This window comes from Scyliorhinus canicula, chromosome 7 (genome assembly GCF_902713615.1).
Source record: "Scyliorhinus canicula chromosome 7, sScyCan1.1, whole genome shotgun sequence".
NCBI classification, from domain to species: Eukaryota; Metazoa; Chordata; class Chondrichthyes; order Carcharhiniformes; family Scyliorhinidae; genus Scyliorhinus; species Scyliorhinus canicula.
This window is the reverse complement of record NC_052152.1, coordinates 181,393,983-181,421,217: the sequence shown is the minus strand read 5'-3', so window position 1 is coordinate 181,421,217 and position 27,235 is coordinate 181,393,983. Positions and strand designations below refer to the sequence as shown.

The 27,235-nt window shown below is 47.2% G+C and overlaps 1 protein-coding gene across 2 annotated transcripts in view; it reads left to right on the top strand.

Annotated features, from left to right (window-relative positions):
• ptprt (protein tyrosine phosphatase receptor type T) overlaps window positions 1-27,235 on the top strand; it is a 1,581,811-nt gene that overhangs the window by 1,365,424 nt on the left and 189,152 nt on the right. For both annotated transcript variants that reach the window (XM_038803435.1, XM_038803434.1), the window contains one exon: window positions 18,074-18,261. In XM_038803435.1, the coding sequence (XP_038659363.1) occupies window positions 18,074-18,261 (188 nt within the window). The remainder of the gene's footprint in view (window positions 1-18,073; window positions 18,262-27,235) is intronic.

Sequence of the window (27,235 nt, the reverse complement as noted above, 5' to 3'; positions counted from 1 at the left end):
TCACGCCCACCTAGAAGCTAAAGAGCACTCCAGGCAGAAACAGAGACAAATCATTGCTTTTCGATTTGATTTGATTTCACTCCATGTAATACGGTTGAAGGCTCTGGATACTACATGGGCTCTGGGCCCTGACAATATTCCGGCAATAATACTGAAGCTTGTGTTCCAGAACTTGCCGTGCCACTAGCCAAGCTGTTCCAGTGCAGCGAAAACACCACCATCTACTCGGCATGTGAAAATGGTACCCAAAAAGAAAGACAAATCTGACCCAACCAATTACCACCCCATCAGACTATTCTCAGTCATCAGCAAAGTGAAGGTTCATCAACAATCCTATCAAGTGACACTTGCACAGCAATAACCTGCTCACTGATGCTTGGTTTGGGTGTTGCCAGGGCTACGCTGCTCCTCACCTCATTACAGCCTTGGTCCCAACATGGACAAAAATAACAAAGCACAAAGAAAAGTACAGCACAGGAACAGGCCCATTTCCCTCCAAACCTGCATCGACCATGCTGGCCGTCTAATCTAAAACCTTCTACACTTCCAGGGTCCGTATCTCTCTATTCCCATCTTATTCATATGTTTGTCAAGATGCCCCTTAAACGTCACTGTCGTACCTGCTTGCACCACTTCCTCTGGCAGCGAGTTCCAGGCACCCACTGCACTCTATGTAAAAACACCTCCCACGCACATCTCCTCTAAATTTTGGCCCTCGCACCTTAAACCTAAAAAGCTGAACTAATGAAGTGAGAGTGACTGTCCTTGACATTAACACAGCATTTGACTGAGTGTGGCACCAAGGAGCAGTAGCAAAACTAATGTCCATGGAAATCAGGTGGAAAACTCCCCAATGACTGGAGTTACACCTGGCACAAAGGAAAATTATGGACGTTAATCATTTTAGCCTTGGGACATCTTTGCAGGTGTTCCTCATGGTAGTGTCTCAGGCCTAAGCATCTTCAGTTGGTTAATAAATGGCCTTCCGGGCAGTACGGTGGCGTAGTAGGTTAGCCCTGATGCCTCATGGTGCCGAGGTCCCAGGTTCGATCCCGGCTCTGGGTCACTGTCCGTGTGGAGTTTGCACAGTCCCCCTGTGTTTGCGCGGGTTTCGCCCCCACAACCCAAAGATGTGCAGGATAGGTGGATTAGCCACGCTAAATTGCCCCTTAATTGGAAAAAAAAATGAATTGGGTACTCTAAATTAAAAACATTAAATAAAATAAATAAATAAACAGCCTTCCCTCCATCATAAGGTCAGAAATGTTTGCTGAGGATTGCAAAATGTTCAGCACCATTTGCAACTCCCCAGCTACTAAAGCAGCCAGTTCCTATATCCAGCAAGGCCTGCATTAAATTCAGGCTTGGGCTGACAAGTGACAAAGAGTCACACAAACAAATTTCAGGCAATGAACATGTCCAATAAGAGACAATCTTGCCATCTTTCCTTGACATTAACTGATATTGGCATCACTGAATCATTATCCAGGGGGTTAATTTGGTCAGAAACAGAACTGGACATCCAGATAAATCTAGAGGCCAGAGGTTGGGAATTCTGTTGCAAGTAACTCACCTCCTGACTCCTCAAAGTCCATCCACCATCTACAAGGCACAAGTCAGGAGCGTAATGGAATTATTCTCCACTTGTCTGTGTGAGTGCAGCTCCAACAACACACAAGAAGCATGATGGCATCCAAGACAGAACAGCCCACTTCATTGGCACCACATCCACCACCTTAAACATTCACTCCCTCCACCACAATCCACAGTGGCAGCAGTGTGTACCATCCAAACGATACACTGCAGCAACTAACAAAGGCTTCTTTGACAGTACCTTCCAAATTAGCAACCTCTACAACCTAGAAGGACAAGGGCAGCAGAGATGTGGGAATACCACCACCTGCAAATTTCTCTCTGAGCCTCACACCATCCTGACTTGGAAATATATCCCTGTTCCTTCACTGTCAATGGGTCAACATTGTTATGGGAGCGGCGTTTTCAGAACCCCAAAATGTATCATGGAATTCAACCAACCTCCCCCTTTAAAGTATTGTTGCTTTTGAAGCACACGGCTTGGTCTCCAGGTGTGGTATTACAATTATGGACACGTGGGTTTTTAAACACAAAACAATGTTTATTCCATGAATTCAACTTAACCTTTTAATACCCCTTACTTCAAAGATAACCCTGAAAATAATACAACACTAAATAATCCCTCAAAATGTTCCTTCAAACCTCCAAAAGACTTAACACCTTTAAACAGAAACACATCAGGTTAAAGACATTACTATTATGAGTTTAAATCACCCAAATGATTCAGAGATAGTCTTTCATGGCAGAGATCACCGCAGATCCAGCTCACTGCAAACACAGACACACCCAAGCTCTTTTCCTCAAAACTGGCTTTCTTCTTTTCAAGCAGCTCACAGCAAACCAGCCAGGCACTTTTCAGCTGCTCTCACTCAAAACTGAAACCTAAACACTGCAAAATGGCTGAGCTAAAAAACCCAGCTCCACCCTCACTCTGACATCACTTCATTAATATGAGCTGCTCCATTTCTTAAAGGTACATTGCTTAAACATCCATTTCTTTGAGGGACTCTCACATGACAACATATTAGAACTCCCCTCCTAACAGCATTGTGGGTGAACCTACATCACAGAGACAGCAGCGGTTCAAGAAAGCATCACACCCAACCTTCTAGAGCAATTAATCATGGACAATAAATAATGGACTAACCAGTGATGTCAACATGGTATGAATGAATAAAAATAAATAAAGGTCGATAGGAAAGCCAATTGTGGAGGACGATACAATATAAACTGTGCGGAGTCTGCACGTCCTCCCCGTGTGTGTGTGGGTTTTCTCCGGGTTCTCCGGTTTCCTCCCACAGTCCAAAGATGTGCGGGTTAGGTGGATTGGCCATGCTAAATTGCCCGTAGTGTCCTAAAAAGTAAGGTTAAGGGGGGGGGGGGGGGGGGGGAGGTTGTTGGGTTACGGGTATAGGGTGGATACATGGGTTTGAGTAGGGTGATCATTGCTCGGCACAACATCGAGGGCCGAAGGGCCTGTTCTGTGCTGTACTGTTCTAAATCTAAAGTTAAGTACGTGGGCAAAATTTGGTGGATGGTGAGCAGAATGATATGGGTGTCCTTGTACATGAAGCACAAAATAGTCAGCATGCAGAAACAGCAAGTAATTAGAAAGGCAAAGGAACGGTGCCTTTTATTGCAAAGGGAATGCTGTTCCAAAGTAGGAAAGTCTTGCTACAACCGTACAGGGCAATTGGTGAGACTAAATCTGGAGAACCGTGTGCAGTTTTGGCGTCCTTGCGTAACAAATTCTTTTATTGCAAACAATTCAGAAAAGATTCACCAGTCTGATTCCTGGAATGAAAGAGTTGTCTTGTGAGGAAAGGCAGAGCATGTTGGACTGATACTCTTTGGAGTTTAGATAGGTCAGAGAGTGATTGGACGGGTAGGGGGTGGGGGGAATCAGAAAGGTTGGGGAGGAGAACGTAAATATCCGGATGGTAGATCAGAAGAGTAGTTCGAGAGAGCTCGGAATAGCCAAAGAGTTGTCTAATTGCAGGAGCTGAGTGGCGTAGGTACCTGGGTAAGCAAAAACGCACTTAGCCCTTGGATCTATTAGACCTTGCATCCCTTCAGTTGACAGGCTCCCCAGGGTCTGGTAAACATGACTGGCCAGGGTTAAATTTTAAATGGTTAATTCCGAGGCCTGCAGCCTCATGATGATAATTAAATGATCAACCTTGCCGTGTACGACTGTGTTAATTGATTTTCTCCATTCAAGAAGGAAGTAGATCGGATGGGAATGTTTTCAGACTAATTAAATTCTTACTTCTCACCTGAACCAAATCAACATCTTTTTGCGAGTTGAAATTCCCTCCCACCATTTTCAAAATTCCATAAATCTTTCTAAGTCCACGCCCCACCCTACCTCCTCTTGTGCCCTCTCTTCAAATCCAGCTTTCTGACTAAATAGTCTTCCCTACCTGGATTCCATCATTGGTGGAAAAGCTTTGAGCTGTCTTAGCCCTAACCTCTAGAGCTCCCCTTCCAGACAGAAAGCCATCTTGCTTCCTATTTCCCAGTCTTTTGAACACCTTTTCAAAAGCCACCTTTTCGATCATGCATTTCATCACTTGTTTTCCTCCTCAGTAGGGAAGGTTGCAATGTTTTAGTAAGTTAAAAATGATCGCCATGGTAAAGTTGCCCACATGTGACAGAATCTTTGGATCCTCACTGTCTTCAGGTGATGTCCCGGAGGACTGGAGAATAGCCAATGTTGTTCCTTTGTTTAAGAAGAGTAGCAAGGACAATCCAGGGAACTACAGGCCAGTGAGCCTTACGTCAGTGGTAGGGAACTTACTGGAGAGAATTCTTTGAGACAGGATATACTCCAAATTGGAAGCAAATGGACGTATTAGCGAGAGGCAGCACGGTTTTGTGAAGGGGAAGGTTATGTCTCACTAACTTGATCAAGTTTTTTGAGGAGGTCACAAAAATGATTGATGCAGGTAGGGCAGTGAATGTTGTCTATATGGACTTCAGTAAGGCCTTTGACAAGGTCCCTCATGGCAAACTGGTACAAAAGGTGAAGTCGCACAGGATTAGGGATGAGCTGACAAGATGGATACAGAACTGGCTAAGTCATAGAAGGCAGAGAGTAGCAATGGAAGGGCGTTTTTCTGATTGGAGGGCTGTGACTAGTGGGGTTCCACAGGCATCAGTGCTGGGACCTTTGCTGTTCCTAGTATATATAAATGATTTGGAGGAAAATGTAACTGGTCTGATTAGGATTAGTAAATTTGCAGACAACACAAAGGTTGGTGGAATTGTGGATAGCAATGAGGACTGTCAGAGGGTACAACAGGATTTAGATCGTTTGGAGACTTGGGTGGAGAGATGGCAGATGGAGTTTAATCTGGACAAATGTGAGGTAATGCATTTTGGAAGGTCTAATGCAGGTAGGGAATATACAGTGAATGGTAGAACCCTCAAGGGTATAGAAAGTCAGAGAGATCTAGGTGTACAGGTCCACAGGTCACTGAAAGGGGCAACGCAGGTGGAGAAGGTAGTCAAGAAGGCATACGGCATGCTTGCCTTCATTTGCCGGGGTGTTGAGTATAAAAATTGGCAAGTTATGTTGCAGCTGTATATAACCTTAGTTAGGCCACACTTGGAATGTAGTGTTCAATTCTGGTCGCCACACTACCAGATGGATGTGGAGGCTTTAGAGAGGGTGCAGAAGAGATTTACCAGGATGTTGCCTGGTATGGAGAGCATTAGCTATGAGGAGAGGCTGAATAAACTCGGTTTGTTCTCACTGAAATGACGGAGGTTGAGGGGCGACCTGATATAGGTCCACAAAATGATGAGGGGCATTGACAGAGCGGATAGTCAGAGACTTTGTCCCAGCATAGAGGGGTCAATTACTAGGGAGCATAGGTTTAAGGTGCGAGGGACAAGGTTTAGAGGAGATGTACGAGGCACGTTTTTTACACAGAGGGTAGTGGGTGCCTGGAACTCGCTGCCGGAGAAGGTGGTGGAAGCAGGGACGATAGTGACATTTAAGGGGCATCTTGACAAATACACAAATAGGATGAGAATAGAGGGATATGGACCCTGGAAGTGTAGGAGATTTTAGTTTAGATGGGCAGCATGGTCAGCACAGATTTGGAGGGCTGAAGGGCCTGTTCCTGTGCTGTACTTTTCTTTGTTCTTTGTTCTATATGATCGGCTGAGGGGTGGCACTCAGAACCTGTCTTTACTCTAAATATATTTATTCCCATAAGAGTAGATTTAGTTTAGGCACTTAGCTTCCACAGATAGATTGATGACTCTTTTCCTTTGTCCTCTTCACTAATTCAGTGAGCCAGTTAACAAATCACTTTAGCATTTCATAAAATCTGCCCTTTTCTATGACTTGGTAGCTGACTAATTCTCCAATATGTTTCATGCACGCAAACCAATTACATTTCCAATTTCTAAGTTAGAGGACTCTTGGTGCAATATGGATGAAACTATATGCTCAGCTGAAGTGGAGCCATGGTCTTTATTAGTGCATGCGTGTATCTACATTATAGGCTCTGCTTAACCAATTCCAATACCAAATGTGTCCAGAAGCAGAAGCCATCACATATTTATGCATCACTTTTACCTGGTGAACATGTGACACGGCAGATAATAGAGGCCAGATGTAAACTTTATAAATTTCCCTGCCTCGTGACCTGGCTCCTCCTTTAAGACACCAATCAACCTCTCTCCTTAGTCCAAGTGTATCTTGATGGCCTATGTGTCCTTATGTGGCCCAGTGTCAGCCTTTGTTTTACAACACTCCCGTGAAGTCCCTTGCGATATTTTACTGCATCAAGGTGAAACATAAATGCAAATTCATGTTATATTTTACTGGCTTTTATCTGAACTTGTGACACTAGGAACAGTTTGAAGAACAGAATTAATAAAGTTTACCTTGACAATGGGCTGGTCAGGTACAGGCAGGTGTATGGTCGTTTACAATCTACCATTGACAGCATAAATAGGGCTCATGGTTGATGAACAAGAAATTAAAACAGATGGTAATTAGAATGGTTTACAGACATAGAAAGGTTACCTTGTAAATTTAGATCATAATTTTTTTTTCCTGATCCCATAATTACGTGTTTTTCTACAGTATCAAAAGTTGATTAAATATTAAAATCATATTTTCATCCAGTGTTACTTAAGATCAATTCGCTGGCATTCTTCCCGCACCACTAATACTTCATCTAATCACCTATATTTCCCTGCCTCGTGACCTGGCTCCTCCTTTAAGACACCAATCAACCTCTCTCCTTAGTCCAAGTGTATCTTGATGGCCTATGTGTCCTTATGTGGCCCAGTGTCAGCCTTTGTTTTACAACACTCCCGTGAAGTCCCTTGTGATTAGATGGAATATAGCTAAGTTCCGCACGCATGAATGCGGACTCAACCGGGATCTGGGATTCATGTCGCATTACATTCGGCCCCCACCAACAAGCCTGGACTTGCAGAGGCCTACCGACTGAACTGGCTTGGGACAATTCACACCTCTTTAACCTGGAGTTACCTCTCTCTCTGCATCTTTGATGATTTGATTGCCTGCAGGTGCTCGCATTCCGGGGCATCTCTGACTGTGTCTATATAAACATTTCTGGAACAAGCCTTTCCATTCACCTGAAGAAGGAGCCGTGCTCCGAAAGCTCGTGTTTGAAACAAACCTGTTGGACTTTAACCTGGTGTTGTAAGACTTCTTACTGTCATCTAATCACGGCATGAATAAGATTTTCATAGTTGCAAATCACACTATAAAACTTTGAATTAGTTAACATTAGCATAACAGAAATATTGTTGACTGAAAATTTGCTGAATTTTAGGCTGATTTGGGTATTACTTGGACAAGACTTTCTGAGCATTTGTGTTCAGGAAGAATCCATGGAAGAGGGTGGCAAAATAATCTTAAATTAGGTGACAATTTTTCTCCTTATTCTTTCACGGTCGCTGGTAAGGACAGCATTTTTCTCTATGGCCACAGCAGAGGTGCCAGAGGACTGAAGGACAGCTAATGTGGTACCATTACTGAAAGAGGGAAGTAAGGAAATGCCAGGCAATTACAAGCCAGTGAGCCTCACATCAGTGGTAGGGGAATTATTGGAAACAATCCAGAGGGACAGAATTAATCTCCGCTTTGAGAAGCAAGGATTAATCAGTGATAGTCAACATGGTTTTGTCATGGAGAGATCATGGGTAGGATTCCCCATTTCTGAGACTAAATGTTGATGCCGATGCAGAATTCGTGGACTTTCACGTCAGAAAAACTGGCGTTGAAAGTGGATTGATTCAGCAACTGTGAAGGGGCTAGCACTGGTGCCACGTGGAACACAAACGATTCCAATGGAAACAGTGCGGGATTCGTCGGGTCCGTGATTGACATTCGGGAGGCTGACAAGCTGCAGCCACATATACATATTTCAATTCCCACACACAATCATCCCAGCCAACAATATGTTACTGGTTGTGCTGGAATGCGCCCATACAGGTGAAGGGTCAGCTGGGGCCAGAAGGCAACTAGGCGTGTGCCCTGGAAGGGCACCTATACAACCCGCGCTCCTAAATTCACAGCGGGCTGTTTGCGGCGTGTACAGCTGCATGTCTGCCTTGCCAGCTGTGGCAATGGTGTTCAGAGCCTGTCCACCCCGACCCCACAGCCTACCTCCTGGCCACTCCTCTCCATTCCCCTGGCCCTGGCAGAAGCCCCCCAGTTTGCAGCAAGACTGTCAGCAAACTATGGCGATGTTAGACATTTTCCGCACTGCCTCTCTCTCCCTCAGAAGCCACAACGTCCATTTCAGTATTTTTAAAAGCATAAGTGAACCGCACCATCGGTAACTCGGCCCATCGGAGCGGAGCATTGCAAAGGCCACAGAGAATGCTGGGTCGGACCCGCTAACGATATGCAAATGGTGTTTATTGTACATGCGTTCCGGACGGCACTGAAGCCACTGTTGAAGTGACAGAGAATTGCGATTTGGCATCAAATCAGCGCACGCCTCAATTTTAGCGGCGGAATGCTCAATCGCATTCCGCAATTTCAGCGGACGGCAACGGATAATCCCGCCCCCATGTCTAACAAATTGGTTGAATTTTTTGAGGAGGTGACAAGGTGTGCCGATGAGGGCAACGAAGTTTCTGTAGTCTGTCTACATGTGTGAGATGATGCATTTTTGGAGGACTAACAAGGCAAGAAAATACACAATGAACGGCAAGACACGAGGAAGTAAGAGGACCAGAGGCACCTTCGGGTGAATGTCCAAAGATCCCTAATGCAGCAGCACAGGTAGTGATCAAGAAGGCTTTTGGAAACTTTCTTTTATTAGCTGAGGCATAGAATATAAGAGCAGGAAGGTTATGATGGAGCTGTATAAATGCTCATTAAGCCACAGCTAGAGAACTGTGTACAGTTCTGCGGTCTCCGCACTATAGGAAGTATGTGAATGCACTAGAAAGGGGGCAGAGAAGATTCATCCAGATGTTGCCGAGCTGAAACGTTTCAGCTCGGAAGAGAGGTTGGATAGGTTGAGGTTGTTTTCCTGAGAGCAGAGAAGGCTGATGGGTGGCCTGATTGAGGTGTACAACATTATGATGGATTTAGATAGCGTAGATAGGAAGAAGTTTTTCCCCTTTGTAGAGGGGTCAGTAATCAGGGGGTATACATTTAAGATAAGGAGCTGGAGATTTAGAGGGGATTTGAGGAAAGACTTTTCACCAGAGAACATAGAACATAGAGCATGCAGTGCAGAAGGAAGCCAATCGGCCCATCGAGTCTGCATCAACCTACTTAAACCCTCACTTCCACCCTGTCCCCGTAACCCAGCAACCCCTCCTACCCTTTTTGGTCACTAAGGGCAATTTATTATGGCCAATCCACCTAACCGGCACGTCTTTGGACTGTGGAAGGAAACTGAAGCACCGCCGCGGAGGAAACCCACGCAGACACGGGTAGAACATGCAGACTCCGCACAGGCAGTGACCCAGCAGGGAATCGAACCTGGGACCCTGACGCTGTGAAGCCACAGTGCTATCCACTTGTGCGACCGTGCTGCCCAAAGGGGGTGGTTGGAATCTGGAGTTCACTGTCTGAAAGGTGCTAGAGGCAGGAACCCTCGCAACATTTAACAAGCATTTAGAGGAGCACTTGTTTCAAGCGCTGGAAACTAGGATTAGAATAGATAGGTGTTTGATGGCTGGCACAGACATGGAGCGGGATTCTCCTGCAGCGTAATCCCCCACTTCGCCGGCAGAGAACTCATGCCCGTAGGAAACTCCATTGGCCGTCTGACGGTGGGGGCACACCGCACTGGAAAACGGGTCTGGCTGGACGGAAAATCCCACCCATGATGGGCCTTTTCCTGTGCTGTAGAATTCTATGGGTCAGTTCTAACCAAAATAGAACAGAGTCCATTCTAGGCGGGATTAGAGGCTCCCAGCGTTCCCAGCGCTCACCCGCTATCTAATGGCTATCTTTTCGTGCCCCGAGGAAACGTCCCCGAGGCAGCACTTCACGGAATTTCTTGTACAGAGGAGCTCCTGATGAACGGAGCTCGTCAATGCAGGAAGAGATCACCGTACCATTTTTAAATGGTGCCCTGAACTCTCGACTCCCTGATGCGACCCCCGGACCCCAGAAATGCACGAACGCACCTCCAAGGGGGTCCTCGAGCCTCCCCGCACCCCACTCACATGGGCAGGGCACATCCAGGCCCGATCCCTGGTGCGGGCAAAATGCAACCTGGGCACCGCCTGCCTGGCACCTTGGCAGTGCCCCTGTCAGCCTGGCATTGCCACCTGTGCACTTCAGAAGTTCCAAGGTGCCACCCTGCCCAGATACCAACCACCTGGGGGCCTCCGATCGCCTGGGAGATGCCCCGCCCCCACCCCCAGTGCCATTCCGCCTGGTCCCTTTATGTGGGGACCATTGCTAAACGGTGTCCAGCTGGAGTCTCCTGAGCCCGGTAGATCCCGGGAGCCAGCTCAGTCTCACATCAGCAGAATTAAGTGAGCGTTTAAACTCATTTAATTCTGCAAGTCTGGGTCCCGCTCATTGTGGGCGAGATGCAGATTGCAACGTCTCACGTGATCTCGGTTAATGACCATCGGGAATGCCTTGAGATCTCCATGGGAAGCGAGTACAAACACGCAGGATTTTCCTTCTGTGATCACATATGAGCTGCACTTTCACAGAGTGGAATCCCTTTTTGTTGATGTAAGTGACTGGCTGTTGCAGGGAGCTCTCAGGGCCACGTGTACAGTGAACACCCTCCACTTGCAGGAAACCCAATGATGCTACAAATCCCTATGCTCTTTCAGCCTGGCTTTCGGGGTCCAAGTGGGAGTGGACAAATTAATGCACTCTCCTGTACTGGATATCTGTCACCTCCTATGTGCACCTGCTGATTGGGAGAGGCCACACATGTTCCCAGTTTATTCCTGGAAGAAGCCACTGGCAAAAAAGTTTAAAGTGGTGTTGAACTACAATGCCACCAACATAGTGATGGGGCGTGATGGGCAAGCTAATGGGGCTAAAGGTAGACAAGTCTCCTGGCCCTGATGGAATGCATCCCAGAGTGCTAAAAGCGATGGCTAGGGAAATTGCAAATGCACTAGTAATAATTTACCAAAATTCACGAGACTCGGGTGGTCCCAGCGGATTGGAAATTAGCAAATGTGACACCACTGTTTAAAAAAGAGGTAGGCAGAAAGCGGGTGATTATAGGCCAGTTAGCTTAACTTTGTAAGTCGGGAAGATGCTGGAATCTATCATCAAGGAAGAAATAGCGAGGCATCTGGATGGAAATTGTCCCATTGGGCAAACGCAGCATGGGTTCATAAAAGGCAGGTCGTGCCGAACTAATTTAGTGGAATTCTTTGAGGACATTACCAGTGTGGTACATAACGGGGAGCCAATGGGTGTGGTATATCTGGATTTCCAGAAAGCTTTTGACAAGGTGCCACACAAAAGGTTGCTGCATAAAATAAAGATGCATGGCATTCAGGGTAAAGTAGTAGCATAGATAGAGGATTGGTTAATTAATAGAAAGCAAAGAGTAGAGATTAATGGGTGTTTCTCTGGTTGGCAATCAGTAGCTAGTGGTGTCCCTCAGGGATCCATGTTGGGCCCACAATTGTTCACAATTTACATAGATGATTTTGAGTTGGGGACCAAGTGCAATGTGTCCAAGTTTGCAGACAACACTAAGATGAGTGGTAAAACAAAAAGTGCAGAGGATACCGGAAGTCTGCCGAGGGATTTGGATAGTTAAAGTGAATGAGCTAGGGTCTGGCAGATGGAATACAATGTTGACAAATGCAAGGTTATCCATTTTGATAGGAATAATAGCAAAAGGGATTATTATTTAAATGATAAAATATTAAAAACATGCTGCTGTGAAGAGAGACCTGGGTGTGCTAGTGCATGAGTTTACAGGTGATTAAGAAGGCAAATGGAGTTTTGTCCTTCATTGCTAGAGGGATGGAGTTTAAGACTAGGGAGGTTATGCTGCAATTGTATAAGGTGTTAGTGAGGTCACACCTGGAGTATTGTGTTCAGTTTTGGTCTCCTGACCTGAGAAAGGGCGTACTGGCGCTAGAGGGTATGCAGAGGAGATTCACTCGGTTAATCCCAGAGCTGAAGGGGTTGAATTACGAGGAGAGGTTGAGTAGACTGGGACTGTACGCGTTGTAATTTGGAAGGATGCGGGGAGGATATTATAGAAGCATATAAACTTATGAAGGGAATAGATAGGATAGATGCGGGGAGGTTGTTTCCACTGGCGGGTGAAAGCAGAACTAGGGGGCATAGCCTCAAAATAAGGGGAAGTAGATTTAGGACTGAATTTAGGAGGAACTTCTTCACCCAAAGGGTTGTGAATCTATGGAATTCCTTGCCCAGTGAAGCAGTTCAGGCCGGAAAGTGGAGCTGAGTCCACAAAAGATCAGCCATGATCTCATTGAATGGCAGAGCAGGCTCGAGGGGCCAGATGGCCTACTCCTGCTCCTAGTTATGTTCTTATGTTCTTACGTTCTCAACATGGGATTCCCTCCAGGTACTTGTGACCACAGATCATCATGAAGAAGCTGACAAATGTGTAACCACATTCTGAGATATCTGGAGGCACCTCCAGCATTGCCTTTTGCTCATTTTGAGATAGTTATACCATCTGCAATGCACCCATGTTTGGGCTGGCAGTTGCAATGGACCCTGTTTGCCAGCACCCTGACATTCTTGAGACACCCCTATATCTTAGTGTTCAGGCTGTTACTTCTCCAGGTCATGTACCATTCACCCAGGAGAATGGAGCTTTGGAGTCAGGAGTTTGCTACCTTCCACAAGTTGTGCCAATTGGAGTCATCCACCTCCCTCCCTCCATCCCTGCCTCTGATGCCTGTAGATGGCAAATGACACAGAATAATGGCAGCTCCGCACTTTGCTGGGATCTCGGTGTTATGAGACCTGTGTGTTGGGAGCAAACCTGCTGCCTTGTGGACTTCACCATCGAGAGGAGAACACAACTGAGCACATTTGTCATTGAGTTGCCTCATGTTTATTAGGGTGCCTTTTTAGTCAGCCACTTGTGCTGACCTTGAACTCCAGCCACCTGAAAAGACCCTCCTTCCACTTCTAGGTATCGTAGCTTTAAATTGATTGCGTTGTTACTGGGAGAAAGGTGCTTGTTCATTTTCAGACTTACTGCACTACATTCCATCCTCCCCCCTCACCCACCAGCTTCTACCCAGTCCCACCCCCTCCCCCCCCCCCACACACTCACACTCCTGCCCCTCCCACAGCCCGTTACCCTTGCTCCACCAAGTATTACCATTCATCTCTCCTCTGAACTTCTCGCGTTCCCCTGGACCCTATTACCATCCACCTCCAAATGCCTTCCCACCCCTTAGAGCCTACACCCATTACCGCCCCCTTGACCACCCTGACTCTGACTCCTCCCATTAGCCATGGCGCCTATGTAATCCAGTTCCCTGACCTCCCCTGTGAAACCTACACCGACCTGACTCTCACTCTGGATCTTCTACCCTACCGCATACTACTACCCCTTCTGCGCGCGACTGTTCCCTCCTCTGTCCAGGACCTCAGTTCAACACCCAGGACCCCACCATCGCCAGCACCGAACCTGCCCTCTAGGACCATCTCTCCCCAACCATCCTTGCCCATAAGCCCCCTCTCTCACCCAGACACAGGACACCCAGACAAGTGTCTTTCTTTCCATCCCACATGACTGCACCTTCACATTCCCACGCTTTCTGGCCCGTTTCCCCACAAAGTCTCTTCCTTCCCTGGATACTGCAGCCCCCCCACCCCGCCACACTTCCACCCTTAGCCTGCCTCCCATGACCAGCTTTCGCACAGCTTGTTCGACCGGCCTCCGATATGTGCCAAGTTGTGACCCATCACATGTGGCCAAAGCAGTGTCTACTAACCTCAAGGTCACAGGGGAAATGATGCTCGTCAAGTGCGCATCACTTATATACAGCCGTAAAGTTGAATGTCCTGATTTCTTGCTGGTGGGGAACTTAATTCCAGTGAGGTGGCATTTTAATTAGTGTACATAACATGCAGTGGGCTACTCTGCATTGTTCATCAGGAAGGTCAATCAACCCTTAAAGTCCTGAGTGCAGAATTCCTATAGTTCGTCCTTCCACTCAGCATAGAATCCATAAATTTCTACAATGGAGAAGGAGGTCATTCAGCCCATCGAGTCTGCACCAACCCTCCAAAAGAGCACCCGACCGAGGCCCATTCCTCGCCCCATCCCCGCACCACTCCCGAACCTGGACATCTTTGGACACAAAGGGGCAATTTAGCATGGCCAATTGACCTAACCAGTGCACATCTTTGGACTGTGGGAAGAAACCAGAGGAAGCTCACGCAGACACGGGGAGAACGTGAAACTCCACACAGACTGTAACCTAAGACTGGAATTCGAACCTGGGGTCCCAGATGCTATGAGTCAGCAGTGCTAACCTCTATGCGGCGGTTAGGAAATTGATTTTTGTCCTCACGCTAAATTACGTGCCCCCGCCTGCAGATGATGGAAATATGAAATAAAAAGAGAAAATGCCAGAAATACTCAGCAGGTCAGCATCATGTGTGAAGTGAGAAACAAGGGGCGGGATTCTCCGACCCCACGCAGGGTCGGAGAATTGGCGGGAAGCGGCGTGATTTCCGCTCCCGCAGGTCTCCTAATTCTCCCGCCGGTAAAAAACCGGCGTTGTGCAAATCCCGCCGGCAGCCTGTGAAAACAGCTGGCGCCGGCGGGATTTCATTTTTTTAAAACTCACCTTTAAATCTCCGGCCCGGATGGGCCGAAGTCCCGCCGCTGGGAGGCCTTCTCCCGCCGCCGAGGTGTACACCACCTCAGAAACGGCGGACTCAGCGGCGCGAGCGGGCCCCCGGGGTCCTGGGGGGGGCGGGGGGCGATCGGACCCGGGGGGGTGCCCCCACGGAAGCCTGGCCCGCGATCGGGGCCCCCCGCTCACTCCGCGGGGCAGTGCCGTGGGGGCACTCTTTCTCCTTCCGCGCCGCCACGGCCTCCGCCATGGCGGACGCGGAGGAGAACCCCGCATCGCGCATGCGCCGGCAGTGAGGTCAGCGGCCAGCTGCCGCTGACGTCACTGCCGGCGCATGCGCCGACCGCCGAAAGCCTTTCGGCCAGCCCCGCTACCGACTGCGCCGGGTGTTTGCGCCAGTCTACCGGTGCAAACTGCTCCGGCGCGGGGCTGGCCCCCAAAGGTGGGGAGAATTCCCCAACTTTGGAGGAGGCGCGACCCCTGAGTGGTTGGCGCCACTCCCCTACGCCGGCACCCTCCGTCACGCCGGGTAGGGGAGAATCCCGCCCAGAGTTTCTCTCCGCAGATGCTGCCTGAGCTGCATTGTAAGGGCAGAAATAAATTTCTCAACTTGGCAGCTTGTGATTTTCAATTCATTCACTTCAACATTGTTCGTGAGGCGCAGAGGCAGAACTCCTATCCTGCAGTCTAAGTGTACCCTTATTCAAAGGGTGATTGTGGATTGAAAATTGGTGTAGTACTGATATTTTAGGACATTTTTAGAAAGGCACTCTGTTTGTTAAGTGACAGTGACTTCTAGTGCCTTCAAGTAAGTACTGCACCTCGCATTTCCAATTGCTTTGCGCTGTTTGAAATTCAGGAAACATAAAAGAGGAAAAGCTGCCAATGTTGGAAACCTGGAATGAAAACAGAAAATGCTGGAAATTCTGGCCTCTTGCACGTGCCCGATTTTCTACCCTTAGTGATTGCACCTCAAATTGCCTGGAGCCTAAACTCTGGAACTCTCTCCTAAACTCTCCTCATAAGGAGACAAGGGGCTGAGACTATGTCCAGAGGATGTATCTGGTTTAAAGACGAAAAAGTTGGCGCCGCCCCTGCACCGATCCTCCAACCAGTGAGGGGCTAGCAGCCACGCCACGTAAAACGCACGGCTTACCGATATACACGCCTGGAGAATTGCTGTGTCCGTGGCCGCGCATGCGCACGGCAATGACATGCAGCAGTTGCAGAATACAACATGGCGCGGCCGCGACCTGCCAGATAGTACCCCCTGGACACCCCCTTGCCACCCCCGGGTTACTCCCCACCAATCCGCCCAGCCCTCACCGAAGACCACTGGCCTGCAGCACGACTCCTGCCCAACTGTGGCGCGCACTGGGCTAAATCGCTGGCTTTTAAAGTAGACCAAGGCAGGCCAGCAGCACGGTTCAATTCTCCTACCAGCCTCCCCGAACAGGCGCCGGAATGTGGCGACTAGGGGCTTTTCACAGTAACTTCATTGAAGCCTACTTGTGACAATGCGCAATTTTCATTTCATTTTCATTCACAAAAACTGAGAGCACACGTGCCCGTGCAGTCTGGAACTCGGCCCATCGGGGTGGAGCATCAGGGGGGCCTTCAGGTAATGTCCTGCGGCCATCCCAACGACGTGCTCATACTCCTCGATGACGCCATTTTCGAAAGGGCGGAGCGTCTGAAAACAGGTGTCGGCCCCGATTCGGTCATAAACAGGCCGGCCCGGCGCCGGTTCTGAGAATCCCTGGCAGGGCCTGAGAATCACGCCGCGACGGAGGCATCCCCATTCTCCGGCACCGTTTTCCGGGCGCCCGCGGGACAGCCGCCGCACCGGGTCGCGGGCCATTGACAGCGGCCCCTGTCATAATATACACGTCAGTATATCATGGTGCAGGCACACACTGATTGACACACTGCAAGACCAATCAATACACACAACACAGCAGCCAATCACCATTTAGAGCACACTCACTATAAAGCCAGAGGGCACTAGTTTTCCTGCTCATTCGGGATGCAGCCTCTAAGAAGATCAGAGCTCACAGCTTGTAGCTCAGATCTTTACCATGTGCTGATAGTATAAATAGGCGTAGGTCTTTAGTTTAATCTAACATAGTTCCGACCCACAGTGAAAGTATGTTCAACAGTTCCTAGCTTAATAAAATAGTGTTGTACTATTTCAAGTGTTGGTAGCCTGTATGTGTTACTGCTGAGGTAAACACAGTCTCCACAGATCCAGAGTACCCAACACATCAGCCCCCCCCTCCCCCCCCCCCCCCCCCGGGCCATTCTCCAGGCCCCGATGGGCCGAGTGGCCGACAAGTTTGGCCGAGTCCCGTTGGCGTGGATTACTCAGTTCCCACAAGGCGGGACCTGGAAGGTGAGTGTGCGGGGGCCGTCCTGGACGGGGAGCGGGGGTATCCAACCCCGGGGGGGTGGGGGCCACGGTGGTCTGGCCCACGATCGGGGCCGACTGATCGGCAGGCAGGCTGGTTCCGTAGCAGCCTACTTTATTCGCGTTGGGCCCCTGTAGACCTCCGCCATATTGTTCGGGGGCTGGCACGGAGAAGGGAACCCCTGCGCATGTGCGGAAATATGCTGGCCGTTCTGCATATGTGCGGAAATACGGCGGCCGTTCCGCGCAAGCGCGGGCTATTCTGCGCCTGCTGAAGCTGCAGGGTCCACTCCGGCAGCAACCTAGGCCCCTAGAAAGGGGAGAATTCCTCACTTTCGGGGGCCGTTGATGCCGGAGTGGTTGCCGCCGGCTTTCCAGCATCTTGTTTTTTTACGGAAAATTCTGGTCTTTTTTTTTATAATCTTGCGGGCAAGCATCCCTTTAACAATTGAAAACTGATTGACAAATAGCATCTCAATATTATCACCTCTCTTTCTGGAATCTTGGTTTATTTATTTCCTGTCTCCATAATTTTTATCCCCCCATTTTCATCTTCCCTCATAATTTACACTCCTGATGTTTTGCCAGAAAATATATAGAAAGGGCAGCACAAAAAACATTCCATTTACGGAGATCCAGACTTATCCTTTTTTTGCAACAGGTAAGTGGGTGCTTGTATTACCACATTCGGCAGGCCTGTGACAGATTCAAGATTGTGAAAAGGTCACTGGTTTCTGATTACCTTCTGTTTTCTCAATGCAGACAGCAACCATGAGGACATCAGTCAGCCAACTAGAGTCGTTCAGACACATTCCTACAGAAACTGTGAACCTGTTGAGATGTCATATCAAACTGGACACCTTCAGCCTGCTATAAGAGTAGCAGATTTACTACAGCACATCACACAGATGAAATGTGGCAAGGGCTATGGCTTTAAAGAAGAGTATGAGGTAACTTAACTCCAAAGTTGTATTCTCAAAATATTCCTTTCGGATTCTGTTTGGAATGCAGGATTCTCCTTTAGAATAAAAGGTCCTAAAATGACAGAGCGTACTCGAGCCGTGCTTCCAAGAGAGGAGAAAGATCAATTTAAGGTGAACACATTAAAGGATGTTGATTCCATTTTGCTTGCAGGGAAAATTATGGTAATGAAGGTAAAATGAGCTAACCAGAGTAAATAGAGCTTTTGTCCCATTTTTGTCACAGTGGCACTCTGTGTTGATGCTCAGAATTGGCTTTGCAGTGTTGGGATTGTGTCAAGACATGCATGAAATCACACTGCACAGCTGGAAAACAAAGACGAGAACTTCTCAATGGTTGGTTCAATTTGTGTCAGTTCTGTTTTAGAATTCTGTTGTTGATCCACAGTCAGATTTACAGCCTTGAATGTCATTAACTACAAACAGACAGGACCCGAAAAATTATTGTTGCCGACATTACCAGACATGTTTGTGTGACACTGTTTGAAAGAGACATGTCATCAGCAGCTGTTGGGCGGCATGATAGCACAGTGGTTAGCAATGTTGCTACACAGTGACACGTGCCCGTGTTCGATTCCCGGCTTGGGTCACTGTCTGTGTGGAGTCTGCACGTTCTCCCCGTGTCTGCGTGGGTTTCCTCCGGATGCTTCAGTTTACTTCCACAAGTCCCGAAAGACGTCGTGTTAGGTGAATTGGACATTCTGAATTGGACATTCTGAATTTGTGGGTTCCAGATACTACTGTTGAGTTGGATATTATAATCAAAACTAACAATGCAAGAATTTTGAGTCTGTGCATGACCACAATATATTGTACAGTAGCACTGTAATTAATCTGAAAAGCAAGATTTTCTACCGGATTGTTAACTCGGTGATAATACCAAATCAATAATGTGCATTATCTGAAATCAGTGGTAGATAAAGAGTGAGCCTTTCTTTTTCATATACTTTCAAAAAGTCATTGCATTTTATCGGTAGTAAAATATATTCCTAGGCCAGAACTTTACACTGCTTGGGCGGGCAGGCGCCTAACCCAGAAGCGCGTGAAATTATAGAGGAAAATGTCGGGCGTGCTCCCAATGTGATCGCGCACTTTTGCAACATTTTGGTCGGTGTCCATGGGCCTGAGTCTGAAACGCACCTGCTGACAACCAAGCAAGCAATTTAGCCCATTAAGGGGCCAATTGAACGTAATTTTACACGGCCCCTCTACTCTTATAGTTGGCGGGCGGGAGGGCCAATAGGCAAGACGGCCTTTATGAGCTTCAACTTTAATCTAATCTAGGGTGGGATAAATGTCAGGGCTGAACTAAAACTTTAAATGTTGTCCGGGGACTGAGGTTTGCATTTGATTGTGCTGCCTAGACATTCTTTGCAGCATTTCTCCATTGCAAATTTATTTTTTACAGATCTGCAGCTGCCTGAGACAGCTCCACATTGTCTGGCCCCTGAGGGAGCCCATTAGAAGCGCCAACCCTTGCCCTCCCATTCCTCCAGTTGCATCCCCTTCTCTCCCTCCCCAGTAGCACTGAGCCTTTCCCAGTATGCTTTTCACGCTTGCTGCCCGTTAATTGGCCAGCCAGCGTGAAATTGAGCTCAGGGGCATATCGCGACCAGAAGTGCGTTCCACGCCCATTTCTGTGCTCATTGAGTGTGTGCACCCAACGGGCGGAAAATTCAAGGCCCATGCATTTCGAGAATCTGTCAAAATCACAAATGACTCAACATACATTCATAATTTATAAATGAATGTGGAAAAATGAAAACTCACTCAGAGCTACCTGTCACGTTAGGATAAATTGACTCGCACCATGCTCCCAACAGGAAATTCTGTTTGTGTGGATTGTGAGAATTGGCACCACAGCGTTGCATCCCTGCCTTCAATTCACACTCCCTTCAAACACAAGTTCCCTGATGGAAGTACAGAACAAATCAATTTACACAATAATTACACTGGCGTTTCCTTTTAAATGATTGTTGCACATCCTGAATATTTGGAAGGAATACAGGACACGAGCAAGATTGGGAATCAGCAGGGTGGCCCATTAATGATTGCCAACACACACAGCCTTAATACTTTTCGAAGCAGAAATTTATGGAGAGATTTTCTAACCTCACGCTGCTGGTGAGGAACCTCACCTGCAAGGAGAAAATACTGCAAAGTTTGTGACACACTGCAAATATTTTTCCAATCATGCATAGCATGCAGCTCGATTTATGATATGTGATTCTGCAAAACAAGGCTCCCTGCCTGCACTATGGAACTATAAGGCTATCCATTAATATCTAGAAAAGACTCTTTGAGGGTGAAGTATAGGTATTTTTTTTTAAATCCTTATTTGTGCTGTAAATAATGACTGCAGTTCTGTTAGCAGCAATGAAAGATTATAGTCAACAACAATGCTTATATTAATACAGCACCGTTAATGTAATAAAATATCCAAGGGGCTTCACAGAAGCTTTGTGAAACAAAATATGCCTCAGAGCCACAGAATAAGATGCTACATCAGATGAACAAAAGCTTGATCAAAGACGTAGGTTTTAACGAGGTAAGTGAGGTGAACAGGCAGAGAGTCGGAAGCTAACTCCAGGGCTCGGGGCCTTGACATCTGAAGGTGTGACCACCAGTGAGGGAACAATTAAAATTGGAGAGGCCAGATCTAATGGAGTGCAGAGTCGTCAGAGGGTTGCAAGTCGGGAGGAGATTACAGAAATAGGGAGGGGTGAGGCCATGGAGAAATTTGAATTCAAAGATTAACATTTTAAAATCAAGATTTTGTCTTGATTGGGAGCTGATGTAGGTCAGTGAGCTCATGCAGTGATAGGCAAAAGGAATTTGGTGCAAGTTAGGACAGGGGCAGCTGTGTTTTGAATGACCTCGTTTATGGGGGTTAAAATGTGTGAGACCAGCCAGGAGTGCGGTGGGAGAGTCAAGTCTAGAGGTAATGAAAGAATGAAAGAGGGTTTTGGCAGCAGAACAGCTGAGACAGGAGCAAAGGTAGGTGATGTAACAGGGGTAGAAATAGGTGGTCTTGGTGATGGCATGAGTGTGTGGTCAGAATCTCATCTCAATATCAAGTTTGAGCCTGAAGTTGAAATCAGACTTTTTTAATGTATATTTTTATTGCCATTTTTGCATGTGAGCAAATAACGCAATAACACTTCAGGGTTGGTACAGCACAGCATAAGTATACATGAATACAGAAAAAGAGAGAACAGCAGCCCAATTGGTTTAGCTTAATCATGAAAATTGATGCCTCTCCATGTACCAACGGATACACTAGAAAATGAGGGAGAGGAGGATAAGGCCATGAAAACATGGTAAAATGGCACAAACCTTCCCACGTAGTGAATGCTCGCACCACCCACGAGAATCTCGGATAAGATCTTCGCGCCATGTTCGATCGTGCACCAGAACACATTTCCCCAGCTCGAGTCATACCAAAGGCATCAATGATACATTATGTCATTCTTTTCTCATAAAAAAGGCTTGTTTGGAACTTAGCAGGAACCAGTCAGTGATCCTTAACCCCAAAATACTGAAAAATTCATGAGGACACCAATTCATAGAATTTACAGTGCAGAAGGAGGCCATTTGGCCCATCGAGTCTGCACCGGCTCTTGGAAAGAGCACCCTACCCACACCTCCACCCTATCCCCATAACCCAGTAACCCCATCCAACACTAAGGGCAATTTTGGACACAAAAAGGCAATTTATCATGGCCAATCCACCTAACCCGCACATCTTTGGACTGTGGGAGGAAACCGGAGCACCCGGAGGAAACCCCGCACACACGGGGAGAATGTGCAGACTCCGCACAGACAGTGACCCAAGCCGGGAATCGAACCTGGGACCCTGGAGCTGTGAAGCAATTGTGCAATCCACAATGCTACCGTGCTGCCCCAGGATATTCCAAGAGGATATATGACACACAACTACCAAACGCAACAAATCCTCAAACTCCGGCACAATACAGAGCGATCATCACTCCACACATTTATACAGAGAAGATCAGGAAATATTCATACAGTTGTCTCAGTTTGAAATCAATACCATCAGCATCTCCCAACACACTGAAAATGAGAGGATAAAGAAATACTACCAAGAGCAAAGGATCTCAGGATATCGCGATATAGCCATGAGCACATGGCAATATGGCACATGTTCCCTACCATAAGATAAAAAAAGGAAAAACTGCTTATTCAAAACCTCACTAAGTCTCCCAAAACATCCCAAACAAAGGGGAGCAACAGGGTACCATCCTCAATATAACGACACTGCTGCCTCACAGCACCAGGGACCCGGGTTCAATTCCGGCCTTGGGTCACTGTCTGTGTGGAGTTTGTCCGTTCTCCCAGTGTCTGTCTGGGTTTCCTCCGGGTGCTCCGGTTGCTTCCCACAGTCCAAAGATGTACAGATTAGGTGGATTGGCCATGGTAAATTACCCCATTAGTATACAGAGATGTGCAGGTTAGGTTATGGGATTACAGGGATAGAGCAGGGTGGATGGGGGTCTGGACATGGGTTCAGTGCTCCTTCAAAGTGTTGGCTCAGACTCAATTGTCCGAATGGCACTATAGAGATTCTATGATTCTAATACAAGACATGGTTTGGCATTATACACTCTCGTATGGAGGAGCCAGTAAACCAAAGATACCCACACCATTCCAAGACTCACCACACAACCAACCTCACACATCTCTAGCATCAGAGCATCAGCCCGTTGACACTGGAGGATTCCCATCATCCTCCACCAAGGAGACCCCACCAACAAGAAGAAGAAGAATCGTCAAGACACCCACCAACTGGGTGTCACAGGAGGGGTGTCAAGGGAGGAAGATCCTCCCCCCGCCCCTCGACACAGTAAGCGAAACCCTCTGAGACACAGGATGCAATTTCAGGCATACTATCTACTAAAGTAAAGAAAGGAGATCCCAGAAAGATAGGAACACCAGGATTAGCCAAGGAACACCAGACGAGGTCCAGCATCGCACAACATCCCAAAAAGGACCAGGAGCAGAACAGCATAGCCCTTCCAGAGACCGAACACTGTCTCCGCAGGGAAGCCCAGGCTTCAAAAGGAGGACAATCTGGAAGTCTCTATATAAGACCACTTGGAGGTGGGTGCCTATCTCCTCTACTCAGCCTACCCTCAAACCGAGGAAGGACTCCAACAGTGCCGATCCACAAAACCCAGACTCTCACTCAAACCCTGCTGCCCACGGGCTACCGACTTCGGAGTGGAAACCCCCAGAAGGGAACATCTCAGGGAAGGGTAATCTACTCCACCACCCAACAGACCCTCTACCCAACCCAGGTAAACACAGTTACTCCTGCCCTAACCTCCCCAATTGAGTGACCACTGCCACTACCCACGCAAGCAAGAGAATATTGAAGAACAGAAGTCAAACAACAACCAACCCACAACAACCAGGCAAACACTTTTAAATATTTCCCCCACTCCAACTGCTCCAGAGATGCCAACCACAAAGAAGAATCATAAGAAACTCAGTCCTCTCTTGGATACATGATCTTTCCGCAGCTTCATAGGAGATGAGAATGGGTTCCATTATCCCAAAATAACAAAAAGAAAAACGCGATACTGATAGATCTAACTGGGACTTTCCTGACTCACAGTGAGGGCTTAGATGGCCATTCAACCCATCCTGCACTGGCACTATTCATCTTCTCTATAAATGAAGTGAGGAATATCTCCCTGTTTGTAAATGCAACCATGGCAGCACATAACAAAAAGCAAAATTGAGTAGATACTGCACAGACCTCATGTCACACTTGCAATTCAATATGATTTTAGCCACAAGAGGGTAACAGGCGATAGCCGCCTCTGTGCTCATGTATCTTACACCTTTGTCAGGAAAAAAGACAATAACATAAAATCAGTGGCAAAGTCAGAAGGGGATAAATTTCAGGATTGCTGATGAACTGCAGGATAATATCATCGTCCATGGAGCTTGGAAAGGCCAAAGCCACGACAGGATCATTGAGCAACATTCAGTATCCTTCCAGAGTTCCAGCCAAGTGCCTGCACCTCTGCACGCCTCGGTCCCGAAGACCAGGCAACAAGAAACCGCGGTCCCCATGGGAGGCGGCGACCCGACCTGTCCAGCCGCTTCCAACCCCTCGCAACGATCATCGAGGACAAGACAACGCAAGACCAGTGGCTGGGATTTCTGACTGATGCCCGGCCTCGGAGACCGGATACAATGCCCAGCTTTCAAATCAAGATTGCGAAAGCATGGCAGCCAATTCTTAAATTCAGCCGAGAATTCATTCCCCTGCTCCCCCCAGTTGACCAGGTGCACAAACACTCCCTGTCCGGCCCCATCTCTCCAAATCGACCAGGATAAGCCACATACCATGTAACGTGATTTCCAAGGACTGAAGATGAACCCCCATAAAGGTCCCAGGTTCGAATCCCGGCCCCGGGACACTGTCAGTGTGGAGTTTTCATCATTGACAGCCTTGGATGGTGCTTTCCTTGCTGTTGAGGTCTTGAATGTCTTGGATGGAGGTTCCGCTAACAAATGTTTCCTTATGTCCTGTAAACACAGCTTTCCTGGAATGGCGGACCACATCAAAATGACTTAACTTGCAATACTCGTGGGACCGTGCACTTTGGGTGGGGCCTTTTCAGGAATTTCCCTGGTTATAGTTGAAGTTGCTATAGTTGAAGTATTGCAACCCACAAATTGAACAACTTCACCGGGCTGTTCTCGGGAAATTCCCCTCACATCTCCGGCAAAAGCCTTGTCTTGCCTCCAGTCTTCGGCCTCTCTGGTTAGTTGTACAATCTTGTTTAAATTTAAATCTTCCCAAGATTGCAAGAAGTCAAAGAGATTCTCCTCTAAAACACCGATAACAGTTCTACGTCTGATCAGATTGTCTTTTAGTGTCCCACGCTCTCAATTTTCGGCTAGGCGGTTCAATTCGTTGATGAATGAGTCTATCTTTTCACTCTGTTTAAATATTATAAGTCCCAATCTTTGACAATAAGGAATTAAGTTCGCTTTAAGAACAATACAAAATATCCCTCCCACCCACAAGATTTTAATGAAACAACAGCCATACCCTGCATTTTCCTTTACCTAACTGAATAACGTCTCCTGTTTTAGAATCAGTATTGTCTGATAGCTGTGAGCAACTTTTCTCTGTGGCTTCAAACTAAAATTGCACACCAGAGAAAACGCTGTCAAACATTTTGAGTATTGGTTCCTATGCATGACCCTGCATAGCAACAGAAACTGTTGCTACGCAGCAACTTAGATTCGGCTCAGTCATAGTGATCATTTCTTTATTCTCTTCAATATTACCTCTTGAAAATAAAGCAGGGTGACACAGATAATGACTTTATATGTACACTTCACACAATCCAAAAGTGATTCTAAATTATTGTGATTGTATCCTGCATTTGCATGATAGGCTTGTCATTGTAAGGTAGCTCTCTGTCTTAGGTTACAATTGATGAAAGTACCAAAACGTATCTATCATTCTCATTTCTAATGACTCCTTTGGGGCACAAAAATCCTCTGAACATTCATTGTATTAAAGATGCATATTGAGGACGCAATATTTGTATGTATGTATGTATGTCAATGGTAGCACAGTGGTTAGCACTGTTGCTTCACAGCGCCAGGGTCCCAGGTTCGATTCCCTGCTTGAAAATGAAAAAATGAAAATTGCTTTATTGTCACAAGTAGGCTTCAATTAAGTTACTGTGAAAAGCCCCTAGTCGCCACATTCCGGCGCCTGTCACAGGGAGGCTGGTACGGGAATCAAACCGTGCTGCTGGCCTGCTTGGTCTGCTTTAAAAGCCAGCGATTTAGCTCAGTGAGCTAAACTGTCTGTGTGAAGTCTGCACATTCTCCCCGAGTCTGCATGGGTTTCCTCCGGGTGCTCCGGTTTCCTCCCACAAGTCCCGAAAGATGCGCTGTTTGGTGAATTGGACATTCTGAATTCTCCCTCACTGTAAAAAAGTAAGGTTAAGGGGGGGGTTGTTGGGTTACGGGTGTAGGGTGGATACGTGGGTTTGAGTAGGGTGATCATTGCTCGGCACAACATCGAGGGCCGAAGGGCCTGTTCTGTGCTGTACTGTTCTATGTTCTATGTACCCGAACAGGTGCCAGAGTGTGGCAACTAGGGGCCTTTCACAGTCACTTCATTGCAGTTTTAATGTAAGCCTATTTGTGACAATAATAAAGATTATTATTATATAATAATACGGCAGCACGGTTCCTCCCACAGTCCAAAGATGTGCAGGTTAGGTGGATTGGCCATGATAAATTGCCCTTAGTGTCCAAAATTGCCCTTAGTGTTGGGTGGGGTTACTGGGTTATGGGGATAGGGTGGAGGTGTTGATCTTGGGTAGGGTGATCTTTCCAAGAGCTGGTGCAGAATCGATGGGCTGAATGGCCTCCTTCTGCACTGTAAATTCTATGAAAATACTTATATATATTTAAGGAACTTAAAAGTGGAATGAGAAGGGCTAAAAGTGGCCATGAAATGTCTTTCACAAACATGGTCAAGGAGAATCCCAATGCTTTTTATCCATATATTAGAAGCAAGAGGGTTGCAAGAGAAAGAGAAGGTCCACTCAAGGACAATGAAGGGAAGTTATGCGTGAAACCACAGGAAGTGGGTGAAATCCTTAATGAGTACTTTGTATCGGCATTCACCAGGGAGAAGGACATGACGGATGTTGAGGTCAGGAATAGGTGTGTGAACACTCTTGAGAATGTCAATATATCAAAAGAGAAGTGTTGAGTATGCTAAATTGCATTGAGGTTGACAAGTCCCCGGGGCTGGATGGGATCTATGCACAGGATACTGTGGGAGGCAAGGGGAGAAATAGCTGGGGCCTTAACAGATATCTTCACAACCTCTTTGACCAGAGGCAAGGTTCCAGACAACTGGAAAATAGTCAAT